This window comes from Lissotriton vulgaris, chromosome 9 (assembly GCF_964263255.1).
Source record: "Lissotriton vulgaris chromosome 9, aLisVul1.2, whole genome shotgun sequence".
Lineage (NCBI taxonomy): Eukaryota > Metazoa > Chordata > Amphibia > Caudata > Salamandridae > Lissotriton > Lissotriton vulgaris.
Window position 1 is genome coordinate 644,303,089 of NC_141697.1, and position 16,216 is coordinate 644,319,304.

The 16,216-nt window shown below is 49.5% G+C and overlaps 1 protein-coding gene across 1 annotated transcript in view; it reads left to right on the forward strand.

The window, feature by feature from the left end:
• Positions 1-5,189: 5,189 nt before the first annotated feature.
• OVOL1 (ovo like transcriptional repressor 1) overlaps positions 5,190-16,216 on the forward strand; it is a 62,299-nt gene continuing 51,272 nt past the window's right edge. The window contains exon 1 of the mRNA XM_086938324.1: positions 5,190-5,688. Within this exon, the coding sequence (XP_086794450.1) occupies positions 5,589-5,688 (100 nt within the window). The 5' untranslated portion in view covers positions 5,190-5,588. The remainder of the gene's footprint in view (positions 5,689-16,216) is intronic.

The following is a 16,216-nucleotide window of genomic DNA, read 5'->3' on the forward strand; positions in this document are numbered from 1 at the left end:
CTTTAACTTCTCTTTAGTGTCTAGGTCGTCCTGTGCTTTTTATGTTGGCGAAAATGGTGACTTAAGTAATTCTGTGACCTAAGGTGGCTGCATATGTGTAGTTCTAGATTTGTTTGTGACATATTCTGGTTTTTGTTTTTCAAAATCTGATCATCCAATCAAAGCTTCATCTTCAATAGAAAGTGTGCCATGAGCCACAATGTACACGGAAAATGTGACATTTATGCCTAGTTTTAAAAAAACATACAGAATTGAGATGTGTGATAGTTAGCGGTCTAGATGCCGCTGTGTTGCTGCACCACATCCACAGGCCAGGCGTGGCCTGCGGGGTTAAAAAAAAAAGCGAGCGCCCGGTCGTGGGCGTCACTTCTGGCACGGATCACTGGTGTGGCGTGATTCCCTGCGCGCTCTGCTCCTGCCCCCGCGCATGCCACAAACCTGCCCAGGCCCTGGTATCCCTGCAGCGCACTGGAGACGAGTGGGGGATTCCAACCCTTGCTCACTACACGCCGCGTTCCCCTCTTCGGCTAATCAAATAGCTGTTGGACACGGCCGCGAGCCGCACGACGAAGGGTGCAAGTGAGCCTCCGGCGTAAAGAAGCACACCCCCACACGCTGCATCGGGAGGCAGAGAGGTTAAGGCACCGCCACGCCAGCCCTACACAGAAGCCAGAAACCATGCCTGCACCCATAGTTAGGCTGCAACCCCGCAAGAGGCCTCAGCAGCGCGTGTAGCCAACAGAAGAGCTGGCAGGAGGCGCTCATGCCCATGACCGCACCCTGAAAGAGGAACACCACCCTAAGCGTCAAAGGCCTAGAAAGGAGCACCCCTGAGCCACCAAGAAGCTGGGCCCATTCAAAACAACGCATGGGCTAGGGTGCAAGACTACCTCTGCCAAGACCATTGTGCAAACAAAAGGCGAAGCACCTACCTCAGCACACCTACCACCATCTGCAACCAGAGCGCCATGGGGACAATGACCAGACAGCAGCTCCGGCCCACACACCATTCAGTGAACTGGAAGACTCTGCGACAGCCTCTCCCCGGTGGAAGATTTGGATTGAACGCCTCAATAACTATTTTGTCGCAACCCGGGAGAGGATGAGGTGGTGAAAAGATCCCTACTGCTACATTACGCAGGAGACAAAAGATTCAAACTATTCAAGCACCTGCCCAACACAGGTGCGGCACCTGATTATAATGCGGCGGTGACCGCGCTAGACGCCCATTTTGACCCACAGCTGAACCTCGATTTTGAATGGTTCAAGCTACGCCAAGCCCGCTAGAGAGAGGGAGAGTCTATGGACACCTTCTATGCCCGCCTTCGCGAACTCGCCAGTACATGCACCGAAGACGACCAACCGAAAGAGATCAGGGCACAGTTAATCCAGGGATGCCACGACAAGACCTTAGGAGGCCTCATCCTGCGCCAAGCGAAGATGTCACTCGAAGACATGCTAATACTGGCGAGATCACGCAACCTATCTGCAGCCAGGGCGAACGAGATGGACCAAGCACTAATCAAGCCCCAAGGACGGTCTGACACCATCAAGACAGAACGAGCCGATGCCCTCAGAGCCAGGCAAAAGGGAGACTCATTCCGGAGACCGAAGCCGGACATCTCCAAACCAAGATGTGGATACTGCGGACATGAACCACATGCTGTGAAGGACTGCCCCGCACAAGGAAAGACCTGCACCAACTGTGGAATACCTAACCACTTGGCCACGGTATGCCGAAGACGCACCAGGGGCTGGGACTTCCGAACTCAAAGGCCCCCGTCACAGGCGATACGACAACTGTCCGTGACAGAACCCGCACTATCCGAAGATACACAGAGAAAGAGCAGGAGACACCTAGAGATAGTGGAAGACTCCTCAGAAGACGATGACGAGGAGGTGTACCTAATATCCTTTGCGAGGGAACTCAAACAGCACCGCAGGCCCCAGCCAACGTGTGTGGTTCACGTCGCGGGAACAGAGATAAAGGCGGTCCTCGACACTGGAGCAACAGTAAACGTCATGGGCCTCCAGCTATATCGCCGTCTTCGGCCACGCCCTCCAGTAATGCCATCCAAAACCAGAATCTACGCCTACGGGGCAGACACACATCTCCTGCTAAAAGGAAAGATTTCTATACCCATTAAAGCAGATGATCTCGAAGTAACGGCGACAATCCATGTCATTGACAGGGAAGCAGATACTCTACTGAGCAGCCACACCACTGAAGACCTTGGACTCATTTCTTTCACAGGGAGGATCCAGAATTACCAGGTAGAAGAGCTCCTCAGCCAATTCCCCGAACTCTTCCAGGGGCTCGGGCGCATCAAGTGTGACCCCATCAGACTACACATTGACAAGACAGTCGCCCCAGTTGCCTTGCCACATAGAAGAGTCACGTTCCACCTGCGGCCGCTGGTGAAAAAGGAGTTAGAGGCCCTGGAAAAACAAGGAGTAATTGAAAAAGTTTTCGGGCCCATGCCCTGGGTGTCCCCAATGGTCATCGCCGAAAAGCCGAAACAGCCAGGAGCCATACACCTCTGTTTTGACATGAGGCTGCCGAACAAGGCCATTCGAAGGGAACGCGATATAACACCGCTGATGGATGACATCATCGCAGATGTCAATGGAAGCAAATGGTTTTCAAAAATCGACTTGAACGCAGGGCATCACCAACTTCCCCTATCAGAGGAAAGCTGTTACATCACCACCTTCAGCACCCATCTAGGACTAGGAAGGTACAAATGTTTGAATTTCGGAATATCCTCTTGCAGCCGAAGTGTTCCAGAACACGATACGAGAACTGCTATTGGGCCTACCCGGAGTCTTAAACGTGGGCGACGATATCCTGATCCATTCAGCGACAGCCGCGGATCACCACAAACATCTCCGCGACACACTGAAGCACCTCGGCGACTATGGAGCAACCCTGCACAATGACAAATGTCAGTTCTTCCATCCATCCCTTGAGTTCTTCGGGTATTTGTTCAACCAGGAAGGCATCCAAGTCGACCCGAGGAAGTTGAAGGCCATCAAGGATGCCCCCGCACCGACAGCACCAACGGAGGTACAGAGTTTTTTGGGCATGGCCACGTACTGCGGGAGGTTTATCCCCGGCCTGGCCGTCTGAGCTGAACCGCTGCAGACCCTCACAAGAGCAGATGCCACCTGGCAGTGGGGCGAAAGAGAGGAAGAGGAGTTCTAAGGCATAATGGATGCCCTTCTGGGAGAAGCAACGCTTGCATACTTTGATCGGGGGAAACGAACAGAGGTACTGGTCAACGCAAGCCCTGTAGGACTCGAAGCAGTACTGGCTCAAGAACACGAACCCGGTCACTGTGCAGCCCTAGCATTCGACAGCAAGTCGCTAACACCCACCAAAACGAGGTACGCTCAAATCGAGCGGGAGACCTTAGCCATCAAATGGGCTTGCAGCCATTTTCATCTGTACCTCAAAGGACAGCCGTTCACCATGGTCACTGACCATCAGCCCCTCGTTCCTCTCTTCAAAGGGATGGCGCCTCACCCGCCTCCACGCATTGAGAGCTGGGCAGTTCAGCTCCATCACCGACGAGTCACCCCACAGTGGCCACAGCCCAACGGCGATGTTGAACGCTTCATGCGTACCCTCAACAAGATGTTCTGCATCGCAGTAGTTGAACAGGCGGACCCGGAAAGGAGACTCCACGAGTTCTTGAGAGAATACCGGAGTACACCCCACTGCACAATCCAGAGAAGCCCGTGGGCACTCATGCTCCATGGCCCGAGATGAGACCTGATCCCGACCTGCCCGGGGTGGTCACCACCCCCACTGGAAGCTGAAAGTGTGCAGGATCAGAGAGTCCGCCGGAACCAACAAGTAAGCATCCGCCGCCATGCCACACCTAGGATGCTCCGCACAGGGGACACCGTCCTCCTGCGGGACTGCCGTTCGGGAGAGAAGTTCAGAACAAACTATGAACCGGGTACCTGGACAGTCACCGAAAACCGTGGAACCATGGCAACTGCACAGAGAGGAGGGGAAGAGGTGCCCCGGAACATCTCATGGTTCAAAGAAGTCCCGGCAGAACACCCTTGGGATCCCCTCGGATGATCAATCAAGTGCCACCGCTATCCCAGCGCCAGAGAGCCCCAATGGAAGCGATGGAGACAGGGAGACGTCGGAGACCACCACCCCACCTCTGTCCGGCCCACATCCAGAAGACCAGGGCCCTGATAGTACGCGGCTGCATGGCTGCCCCCAGAGATACAGCTTGAGGCCGAACCCTGGTCCGAGCCAGCGCCTGCGGATGTGGTGCAGCAACACAGCGGCATCTAGACCGCTAACTATCACAAGATGGAATGGGCCTCTCACACCCTGGGCCCCAGTGCCACAGTCCCTGTTACACCAATGTTAGCTCTGCCCACCCAGGCTCAAAAACTTCCTTAGCAGCCTTCACATTTTCGGTTTTCAGCAAAATCTACACGAGCCATCCGTGTGAGTAAATAAATAGGCGCCCATTCTTGACAAATTTGGGCCCCACCCCGCACCGAGGCGATTTGTGAGTAAAAACAGTCGCCTGCCACCCCCTTTCGGGGCTCTAATGTATGCAAACTACAGGCCGCAGTAACGTTACCTTAGCCGGCCCCTCCCGCCCTGCCTGCTTCTTTTGAAACGGTGATTTCTTCAGAAAGGCATTCAGAGAGGGCAGGTGTAACCACAGCGGGTGGGGCCCTGTCATGCCTGCTGCAGTTTCTCCCCTCCCGGAGAGAGAGATCCACCTTCTGGAAGCGGCTTGGAAACCGGTATTACAGGTACATCCGAAGACGAGGATGTCACCGTTATTTCTGCGCGCAGGCGCCTCCTCCCCTCCCTGAGCCGGTTTATAGCCTCTCTCCTATCACTAGTCCTGAAGTCAGGGCTCTTCCTGCTGCCTGCGACACTGCACGCCAGAGGTCCGGTCACCTATACTGCCGCGAGAAATAACAGGATGCTGCAAACCGTGAACCCAAGCAAGGGAAGCGAACAGTAAACAGAATTATATATAAATCGGGGTAAGAAAAAAAGATAAGAACGTGAAAGAAAAAAATGCGAAATCGAACGGAAAACAAGAGGAGACATTAAAAGAAGTGAAAGGAGAATATAAAAAGAAGTTAGAAGTAAAATAGAAGACGCTTAGCGGTCGAAAGAAAAACAAGAATAAAGAACAGAGAGTGAAAATACAAAGGTGGGAGAGGCAAAAAGCGGAGCGATCGAAGAGAAAACAAAAGGTGAAGAAAAACCTAAAGTTCCAGGAGTTGGAAACCAAGCCCCTCACAGAAGAGAAAAGAAGCGAGATGGAGACCGTGTAAAAAGTCTCACAAAAGGAGAGAGCGCTGCCTGGACCAGCCCGGTGCACCTTCGAAAGGGGCGGGAGCCTGCCACCCAACGCCTCCCTCCTGTGGGAACCTCTGCAGAGACTTACCTACCCCGGAGCAGGCGGCTGAGCACCCCGAGAGAGAGAGAGGCCGGGCACCCGCAGGGAAGGCACACACCGCGGCGAGGCACTAGATCGAGGGGCGCGACACCCCCAGTAGAAGCCCGCACACTGCCCGGCACCCCAAGAAACATGCCGCGGGCCTTCCTGATCAAGAAGTCCTCGGCGTCCAACAGCAGGAGGAAGTGGAGCGAGCTGCCGGACGAGGAGCGGGGCGAGGTCTACATTCCAGGTGAGCCCGGGCTCCGCCGGCTGGACACATGTTTGTTGCCTGGGTCTTACTGTTGGGAGATAGGGCTCGGGCGAAGGGTGGTCTGGCACCCTCACACCCAGGGCCGCGGTGTCACTGCACCTGCTGCACTGCCAGTCACTTCTTTCCTAGGGGAGTAACGGGGCTTCAGCTCTCTGGGCTCTGTGGATGGGGATGCCCTTGGGGGGTAGAGGGTCCGACATTCACGCTCCAGCCACTATTCCTATAGGGCTGATCGCAGAGATACAGATACAGGCTGTTGAAGAAAGGCTTGCGGGTGTGGGGACGTACGGTAATCAGGAAACGCTTGTAGGGTGTTTTAAAGGCAAATGAAACCTAACCTTTCTTACAGACCCTGCAGCCCTCAGATGATACCCGTTTAATGGCCCTAGGCCATTACTGCTCTTTTATGGCGCCAACCTGTATGCCTCACACTGATGTGTGCAGCAGGCACGCAACCCACTCAGACACCTAACTGTACCTGGGCCTGCTGCAGGATGCCCTGATCGGTTGGGATTTGGTGTCGTAAGTGATGGAAGTAACGGATTTCCTCTGAGGCTGCTCGGTTTTGGGGGAGGAGGGGTGTGCGGGGTCGGGAGGAGGGACTCTGCGTTGGGCACAGCATACACAGGAGTGAAGGGTAAGACGTTCCCGAGTGTTTGCGTCAACGTGTGCAGGTCATTCCGCAACCCGTCTTTGTCTCATGTACGCGTCCTGGCATAAGCAGGTCCCGCCATTTTATAACAGCTGACAGGTGTCACTGCGCGAGGAGGGTGCCCTGCAACAGGCACTGATTTGGTTCAGATAGAGGAGCACTGAGCATCCTGGCGCTAAATGTAGGCCTGCTGCGAAACGTTTAACTCCAAAAGAGCACTTTAAACATAGGCTTATTTGCTCTCTCAGAAATGTGTCGGAAAAGCATTGTCTGCCCTATCAGTCCCTGATTACTGATGGGGTTAATTCCCCGCTTTCCACTTGAAAGTTAATAATGGGACTAGGGAGGCCTTTCTCACACCTGGCAAATAAAGCAGCCCTTCTCGGCCCACTAGTAATCAGGACTTAAAACAGCCGGCGCTGACATCCTATGGCTTTGTGCAATGTCACAAAAGTTGCTCTGCAGTTTCAATATTCCTGTTGCAGAAATGTCCAGGAGTCTGCTCTGAGCGACTGACAGGCCGTGCGTTTGGAATCAAAACGGTCCTAACAGTAAGAGCGCATGACATCCCTATTGATGTTTTTTTTTTTTTTTTTAAAAACAGTGCAAGCCTTTTTTCTCAGCTTTAACGGGCCAAGCCTTTGCAGGTGTTTTTTTTTTTGCCAACGACAGAAGCACGCAGGGGCCGGCAAACTTGAAATGGGGTTTCTGTTAAAGGGCGACCTATACTGACCTGTATACTGTACCTTGTATATAAAACTCTTTCTCAATAAAATTCACTTGAAATAAAATAAATAAATAAATAAATAAATAAATACATTAAAAAAAGAAAACCTATTCCAAGATGGCTAGGGAGTTCATGCGTGCTTTATGGCAAGCGTGCCTCCTGAGGCTTGAGTGGGCATGAGTCATGAAGCATAGAGGCTAATTTAAACTTGCCAATCCAAAATGGCGGAAGGCCAGGCTAGGATGGCAAATTAAAATGTTAAACAAGTGAAAGAATGTTAGCAAAGCGGAAAAAAGGGACGCAAGCAGTCCTGCAGCACTTGGCACTTTATTGCGTGCCTGCCAGCTGAAAAAAAAACAACATACAGAAATAAAATAATTCAAACGGGGGGGGGGGGGTGTTGATATGAGAGCATGCAGAGCGCAGGGTAGGAGGAGAAAACAATGAATAACATGCACTTCCATTGAGTGTTGAGTACTTAAAACAAAATTAAAGAAGAGGCTCCTCCGGTTTTCAGTGGAAGAACACAACTCATCCATCAGAACACGGCAAGACCTAAACGCCCCTGAGCGAGGTAAACACAAGAATAACGAAGAAAGCCATCGAATCAGGAGCAGACAACTGAGATGGGCAAGAGAGCCATCCGGTTATGAGCATGGGGCTGGTCCACACTCCACTCTGTTTATGGTGTGTATGGGAAGAAAGGTCTGCCTACACACCTTCAAAGCTCTCTGTGCGGAAGACCTAAAAATAGATCTGGCGACAAATTCTTTTAATAATTTTGCAAACTGGCAGGTATGGTTTCGTTTCTCATGGAGAAGTGAAAGCTCAGAGTTACACCAAGAAAACTGACTGGAGCTAAAAAGCGAGGACGGACTACATTGTAAGACAAAATGAGAGCCATGCTGTGCACACCAATGAGCTGGCCATTCACATGGCACAAACCCCTCCCTTTGGAAGGTTCACTTCCTGGGCTTTGGTAATGGCTCTTGACCCATGGGTTTGGGTTGCTGAGAAGGGTAGATGAAGGGCATACTGTGCTTTCAAGGATGGCTCAGTTGAGCTAACAAACCTCAGTGAAAGCATCGGCTGGCCTATAGGACTGTCTGGCAGTCCTAGAAGGGCTGATCTGACAGGTCAGTGTGTGGGCTGTGTTTTGGGCTGCTTGTGGACCTGTTTCATGGTCTAGTGGGCTGATTTTTACTGATTTCTCTAATATTACCGCACACAGTGCCAGAAGCGTACTTTCAGGGGGGGGGGGGGGGGGGGTAATTAATTTGCACAAAAAAAGGTGTCAGGGCTGTCGTCAGGAGGCCACTGCAGCTTGCACCACACATTGTCCCTGCTATGCTGCCAATGATAGCAACAACACAACTACTAACCTTCACTCTCCTACAAGTGTGACAAATCGGACTATTCCAAGCGCCCGAAGCTATAAAAATGACTTGGGCGGCAGGTAATAGTCATTTTTAATGTATATTGAATTAACAATTAACTGTTGTTGTGGTCATCTCTAAATTTGCCTGACAGATTCACCTTGTGGCAGACTGTCACAAGCGCTGGTGTTGACTATTAAGTGCAAGTGCAGAGCACCAGAAACCACTGGCTCAAATTAAGCACTGGGTGTTTGCAGTGTTACAACGCCCCCCCCCCCCCCATAAATGTATTATTTAGTAAATATTTTGGTACAGGAGCTTTCAGTTGAGTATGGTAAGGTGTCTGCCGGATTACACATGAGATTTTTAAATACTCACTCAGACACAAACACACATAGACTCATCTGTTTTGAATGTCTTAAAACTGGGTATTTTAATTACCTTTCAAAATTCACACTCCTTTCCATTGGCCCTTAAGCCCTCCTCAGACGCTGCTTTTCACATGATAATTCATTTGATATCCCAGCCTGATTGTCAAAAAATCAAAAACTCACACCCCCTCAGTCTTACTGACCAAGCTACGCCCCTGCTTATTTACAAGTTCATGGGGGGCACTTTTAATTTATTATCTATGTGATTAGCTAATCAGGAACACTTTCATTTTGGTGTCTGGGCCTGCTTTCTGTCCCAGTCCGACCCTGAAGGCCTACTTTGGACAGTCTTTGCAATAAGGAACTGGAAACTGTTCCCTAGAAGCAGTGCCTTAAATGGGCTGGTACAGTCCGGTACGGAGTACCAGCACTTTTTTATTTTGAGAGGGAGAGTACCAGCACTTCTCAAGAGAAACGCAATACTTTTAATTGGAGAGTACCGGCACTTCTCAGAAACAAGCTGGTACTCTGGTATAGAGTACCTACATTTCTTTTTTTACTGTTTCAAGTACTGCCTAGAATGACCTGTATTTATTACATTTTGGAAAAGGGTAAAGTGCAGCTCTGCAGTTAAACTACTTGTAGGTGCTGCTAACCAGGAAATAGGACATAATAGTCAATTTTAGAGAAATCAGGCTGAAGGGACACTCCAAGGGGCCCTTTATTCCACATTACTTCTGAAAAGGGTTAATTACAATCAATCGTCCTCTACACGACCTACTCACCCCAGCAATCATTCGCATGAACTGCCGCAGCTCTAGCCTCAAGGCCACATCCTCTCCCCTTGCTACAATGGCATTAAGCCCTTCTACTCAGGTTTACACACACCTCTCAACGCAGCAAGCATTTATTTTTATTTAATGCAGTTTTATATAGCGCAGACTTTACCCAAAGGTGTCGGAGCGCTTTACATTAAAACCAAGACCGTTACATGAGGAAATGTACATACTTACAAGTTACAAAATACATGGAAGAAGACAAAGTAAAATAAAACCGTAGATGGCACTTACACAAAAGTCAAAAGGCTCACTAGGACTCTGAACGTACAGGCACAGATTACATATTTACAACATTTTAAGAACTTCCTTGAGTGGCAGGAAAAGGGATGCATTAATTCTGGAAGTGTCTTTGGAAAAGAATTAGTCGAATGTGGCAGAGGGCTGCTTTGCTAAATAAACCCTTTGAATGAAAGTGTCCCGTTTGCAGGAGCAGAAGGGGACTTCATCATAGGGTGACCAACTGGCATTGGTGCAAATTCAGGACGGTGAGTGTAAAAATTCAGGACAAAGGGTCAAAATTCAGGACACAAATTCAGGACAGGAGGTCAAAATTCAGGACAAAACTTCAGGACAATAGGTACGTTTTACAGACACATCAGAGGTCGCGCAATAGTATATAAGTAAGCCCAGCCATTTCCAAACATATTCAACCGTTTGCAAACCTATCCATCATGTATCCTTCCATCTATCATTTCACTCATCCATCCCTTCATCCATCCCCTCATCCATCCTTTCACTCATCTCCATTATCCATTCATCCATCCATCCATCCATCCATCCACCATTTCACCCTATCCATCTGTACACTTATCCATCCACTCTTTATCCCATCCATCCATTCACTTATCCATTCAGCCATTTACCCTTTCACCAATCCAGCCATCCTTTCACTTCCTAATCCTTCCACCCATCCACCATTTTAGTCATCCATCCATCCTCCCTTTCTCTCTCCATCGACCCTTTCACTTAGCCATCCTTCCTTCCATCCATCCATCCACCCACCCATCCATCCATCTACTCATCCACTCATGAATCCATCCATTGATCCTATCACTCATCCATCTATCATTTCACTCCTTCACACATCTATTCATCCTTTTGCCCATCTACCCTCCCTTTCACTCACTCATCCATCCTTACATCCACCCTTTCACTCATACGTCCATTCATTCACCCTTGCACTTATCAATCATCCATCATTTCACTCATCCACCTACCCACCCATCATCCACCCAACCATCCACCCACCCACTCATCCATCCTTTCACCCATCCACCATCCAAACCACTGATCCATCCTTTCACCCACCCACTATCCACCCACTCATCCATCCATCCTTTCACCCACCCACTCATCCATCCATCCATCCTTTCACCCACCCACTGATCATCCATCCATCTTTTCACCCACCCACTCATCATCCATCCATCCTTTCACCCACCGACTCTTCATCCATCCATCCTTTCACCCACCCATCATCCATCCATCCATCCATCCATCCGTCCTTCCCCTCATCATCCATCCTTCCCGTCATCATCCATCCTTCCCCTCATCATCCATCCATCCTTTCCCCTCATCATCCATCCTTTTCCCTCATCATCCATCCATCCATCCATCCTTCTACCCACCCACTCATCATCCATCCATCCTTCCCCTCATCATCCATCCATCCTTCCCCTCATCATCCATCCTTCCTTTTACCCACCCCCTCATCATCCATCCATTCCCTCATCATCCATCCATTCCCTAATCATCCATCCATCCATCCTTTCACGCACCCCCTCATCATCCATCCATCCACCCTTCCCCTCATCATCCATCCATCCACCCTTCCCCTCATCATCCATCCTTTCATCCATCCCCTCATCATCCATCCATCCATCCATCCATCCCCTCATCACCCATCCATCCTTCCCCTCATCATCCATCCTTCCCCTCATCACCCATCCATCCATCCATCCATCCATCCATCCATCCCCTCATCCATCCCCTCATCCATCCCCTCATCCATCCATCCATCCATCCCCTCATCCATCCATCCATCCATCCCCTCACCCATCCCCTCATCCATCCATCCATCCCCTCACCCATCCATCCTTCCCCTCATCCATCCATCCCCTCATCCATCCATCCTTCCCCTCATCCATCCATCCTTCCCCTCATCCATCCATCCATCCTTCCCCTCATCCATCCTTCCTTTCATCCATCATCCATCCTTCCCCTCACCCATCCATCCATCCCATCCATTTATCCTTCCCCTCATCCATCCATCCATCTCCTGATCCATCCATCCTTCCCTTCCATCCATCCACTCCATCCATCCTTCCCCTCATCCATCCATCCTTCCCCTCCATCCATCCATCCATCCATCCCCTCCATCCTTCTCCTCATCCATCCATCCATCCTTCTCCTCATCCATCCATCCATCCTTCTCCTCATCCATCTTTCCCCTCATCCATCTTTCCCCTCAACCATCCATCCATCCATCCTTCCCCTCATCCATCCATCCATCCTTCTCCTCATCCATCTTTCCCCTCATCCATCATCCAGCTACCCTTCCACCCATACATCCAGCTATTTACATTTTTTCTCAAATCCTTCCCCTCACTCATCAATCCATCCATCCTCTCTCATTAGCCATTTATTCAATCTTTCATTCATCCATTCACCCTTTCACTAATTCATCCAGCCATTCACCCATCCCTTCACTTACTCACTCGCCGACCTTTCCATATTAATTTTGAGCTGAGCCCTTTTGAGAAGAGGCCCATCAAGAACTTCACCCTCGCTGCAGGGGCTGTTCCAGGACTGGGACAGAAGCCACCCAGGGAGGAGAAAGAATCCACCACAGGGGGGACAAGAGCCTCCACAGGTGTGGGTGGACTGGAGCCACAACATGGGGGTACAGGAGCCATCCCAGGCGTGGGGTGGACTGGAGCCACCACATGGGGCCACAGGTGCCATCACTGAGGGGAGGGCAGGAGCCATCACAGGAGAGGGAACACAGGGGTGGGTATGCAGTATTCTAGTATCATCTTGGGCTCCTCTCCTGCACAAGACAACGAGAAGACAGGCTCTCTGTCCAAAATGCCACCCCCCACTGTGATGGACAGTACTTACAGGAGTTACTCTAAGAGAACTGATTTAACTGATTGTCCTCCATACTTTTTTAATCAGTGTGGGTGCGAATGTGCCATTTCTTTATTTTCTTACATTATAAACTGCATGTTTGAAGAACCGAGGTTTGCTTACATTTTAGAGACAGAAATTACGCTCTGTAAAGAGAACCACGTGCTGCCTCTGTGTATTCAGGGGTGTAATCTGGCCGGGTCTGGATGTTTGGGGCCCTGGGTAGAAATGGAATGTGTGAGCCCCCCTCTAAATAGCAGAGACATGACACATTCAGGGCTGTTTGCATGTGAATAGATGTCACTGCTCCTGAAGCTGCAGCCCCCTCCCTCTCAGTCACCTTCGAAGCACCTCTTAACAGCTCATCAAGGGCTGGAGGTGTGAGGGGTGTCTCCCGCTGTGCCTCTCCAATGCTGCAGGGCATCTGAGGAGCTTTGGTGCAGCATTGGAGTGAAGAAGGGATGTGGGTGCAAACTGTGCCGGCTTTAGGGTTGAGCAATCGGTGCCCTGTTAAAATGACGGACAAATGGCGTCCGTTAAAGATTCCTTCACGGACAACGGACAGACGGCCGAAATTACGGACTGTCCGTGAAATTTACGGACGGTTGGTCACCCTACTTCATCAGGTAATCGGGGGGGGGGGGGGGGGGGGCGATGTGCCCCCTAAACTAACAAAAGTGCCATTTGGGTTGAGAGCTGCGTTATCCGGTGATTGAACATGCCCGGGGGAGGCGGAGGGGGTTACAATGCCAGTAACTCGCACAGGCAGGCGGTGTTTGACTGGCCTCGCCCGTTAGCTTTGGCGCTTCCGCCTTTGTTCTGGATGAGAAGTTCGAGTAATCTCCGGCGCTTGGTGTAACTGGAGGAGGCTCAGATAATTGGGTTTGGGGAAGGGGAGGGCAGAGATGTGGGTCCGTTCTCACACAGGTGGGCCTGGAGGAACACTCCAGCCAGTGGAACAGTTTCTGTGGGATTTACTGGTGGGACGTTGGCCCTCTAAACCGCAGCAGTGCACATTTTCCTACAGCGAGCATTTTTTGACCGGTTGACGCTGGTAGCGCCCGTAAGAGTCCGAGGCTCACGAGTGAGCCCAGTTGTATTTTCTTTGCCTTGTAGGACTAGTAGCTCTGGTAAACCCGTTATAATATCTGAACTACAAGTCCCAGAATGCAAAGCAAACAACCAGCCTGGTCGAGCTACTGATGAATGCGAATAGAGCTGTAGAACTTAAACGCTCTGCACTGGTAGAACTGCACAGGGCGTCAATAGTTACATTGGTTTCAGCTTTGTAAACTAGATTAATTGTTACACAGTTTGAAGGATTACAAGGTGTAACTCATGACTTCCAAAGACAATTTAAGGTTATTAAGTTTGTCAATGACACCCGAAGTTTTCCAAGTTTAGGCTTTTCTCTAATGACCTCCTAGTGCTTTCTGCGCTTTCTAGTCTAGGCTCACGTCAACTAAACCCGTCTGCAGTGAGTTTTGTGTGACACCTTAATCGTGGACTGAACGAAGAAGTAATATGAGATATACCTCACATGTTACCGCTTACTTGATGAGCAATATAATTGTCTAGAAATGTTCTTAAAACAGCACCAGTGCTCCCAAAGTGGATATGTATAGTAAATATCCTATGTCAACTGTTCCGCTTGTTTTCTGTTACAGTTTTTTGATACCATTTTATAATGGGAAGAGCAAGAGTTATTTATCTTATGCAATCAAAAACAATTGACAAAGCCAATAATCCTGACTTGTAAGGTATGATGTTACTTGTACCATATCTGGATGCAATGACAGAAACAGCAACATACTAGTCAGGCGGCACACTATGCTTAGCACAGATTTTTAGCTTATGTGCTTTTAAGCCACGCCCTTATTTACATTGACCACGCCCCTTTGGGAGACTCACGCCCTCCCAGTTTTTTTCATCCCACTTAAAGCCCTGAGTAGGACTAACTCACTGGAATGCAGTGATTTGAAAAGGGAAGCTCAAAACTGGAATATGGGGCCCCTGCATGTATGGAGTCATCTGATAACCTTAGTAATGTTTCTGTCTCTGGAGACAAACCAAAACAGCAAAACTCGCGGAGGTCTCATGTTTGTGAGGTTCATATATGAGCAGCTCACCCCAGTCAAGGTTCTTGCTTTGCATTCTAGGTTTTGTAGTCCGGTTTATACAGTGCTTTGAATGGAAAAAATAAGTGCAGATACACTCCAAATTTAGTCGCAGACTATGGGTGGGTTTGGGGGGGTGGGGCTAGGTTGGGGTTACAGCTGTCTTTAGGGGCGTGGTTAGGGGTACACATTTATTAAGAATCAAAACATTTAATATTTTCCATTATGTACAATAGCAAATAATATGGGCTCTTTAAAATTAAACAGCATGTTAGCAGTCTATTTAACAAAAAGCCTCATCTGTTAAACATAAAAACTGGACACACACAGTGACATACAAGCAATCCTCCTGACTCGAATCAAGCGTTGGCTTACTCTGGTACACCGTCGTGTAGTCTTCATTTACAATGTATACGCGTCACAAGATGTGGCAGTCAGCAGGCCCTGTCACACCACTACATGGTATCGACTCCACAGGGTCTTATTGGACCCAGCGCCATTAATCATCATGTGACACAGGCCCATTCCAAACTCCTGGCAGCTCTGAATACATTCAATAAGCATAGGAGGAACAGGATTCCACTTAACATGTGTGAAAAACCCAATTTCCAGACACTATACGCATTACAGTTAGGTCTTTCCCTAGTATTAACCCCTGATTTAAACATACCGACTAGGAGCAGGAATACAATATTAGCTCACTAGTTAGGTATTTTTAACCCATTGTTTTGTCACTCCGCATTACTGCACCACACATATTTTCAAAACTAAGTGATCCTACGTAGTTTTGCAAGTCACAGCACGCCTCAATCCGCAGCGGATTGAGAGGACCCCAATGATGAAGCATTCCACCTAGGGGCAACCCTGGTGGGCGAGGGGACTCTAGAAAATAATTTGTCTACCTGGAAAGATGATTTTTCACACACGTTAAGTGGAATCCCTGCTCCTCCTATGGTTAGGTTTCTTATTCCGATATTCCGGATGTTGTGGAACTGTATTCAGTAAGGAGGGTGAACCTAACCTTAACCTCTACCTCCCCCCATTTTTTGATTGTAAATTCAATAAGCCACTGCTGAATTAGTTAGCAACAGCACCGGACAACGTAGATTGTCACTCGATTGTCAGAATGCAGCACAAAAACGGACACACTAATTCGTTGTCAGCTAGCGAGCAGCAGCAACTACGCTAATGTATATATCCACTCCACTAAGCTTGCCTTGGTGCCCCACGAGTACCCTTACTCTCTTTAGTAAAGGAGAAGTTCTGGTACTCAAGCGCAAAAAATCCAGAAGTGCA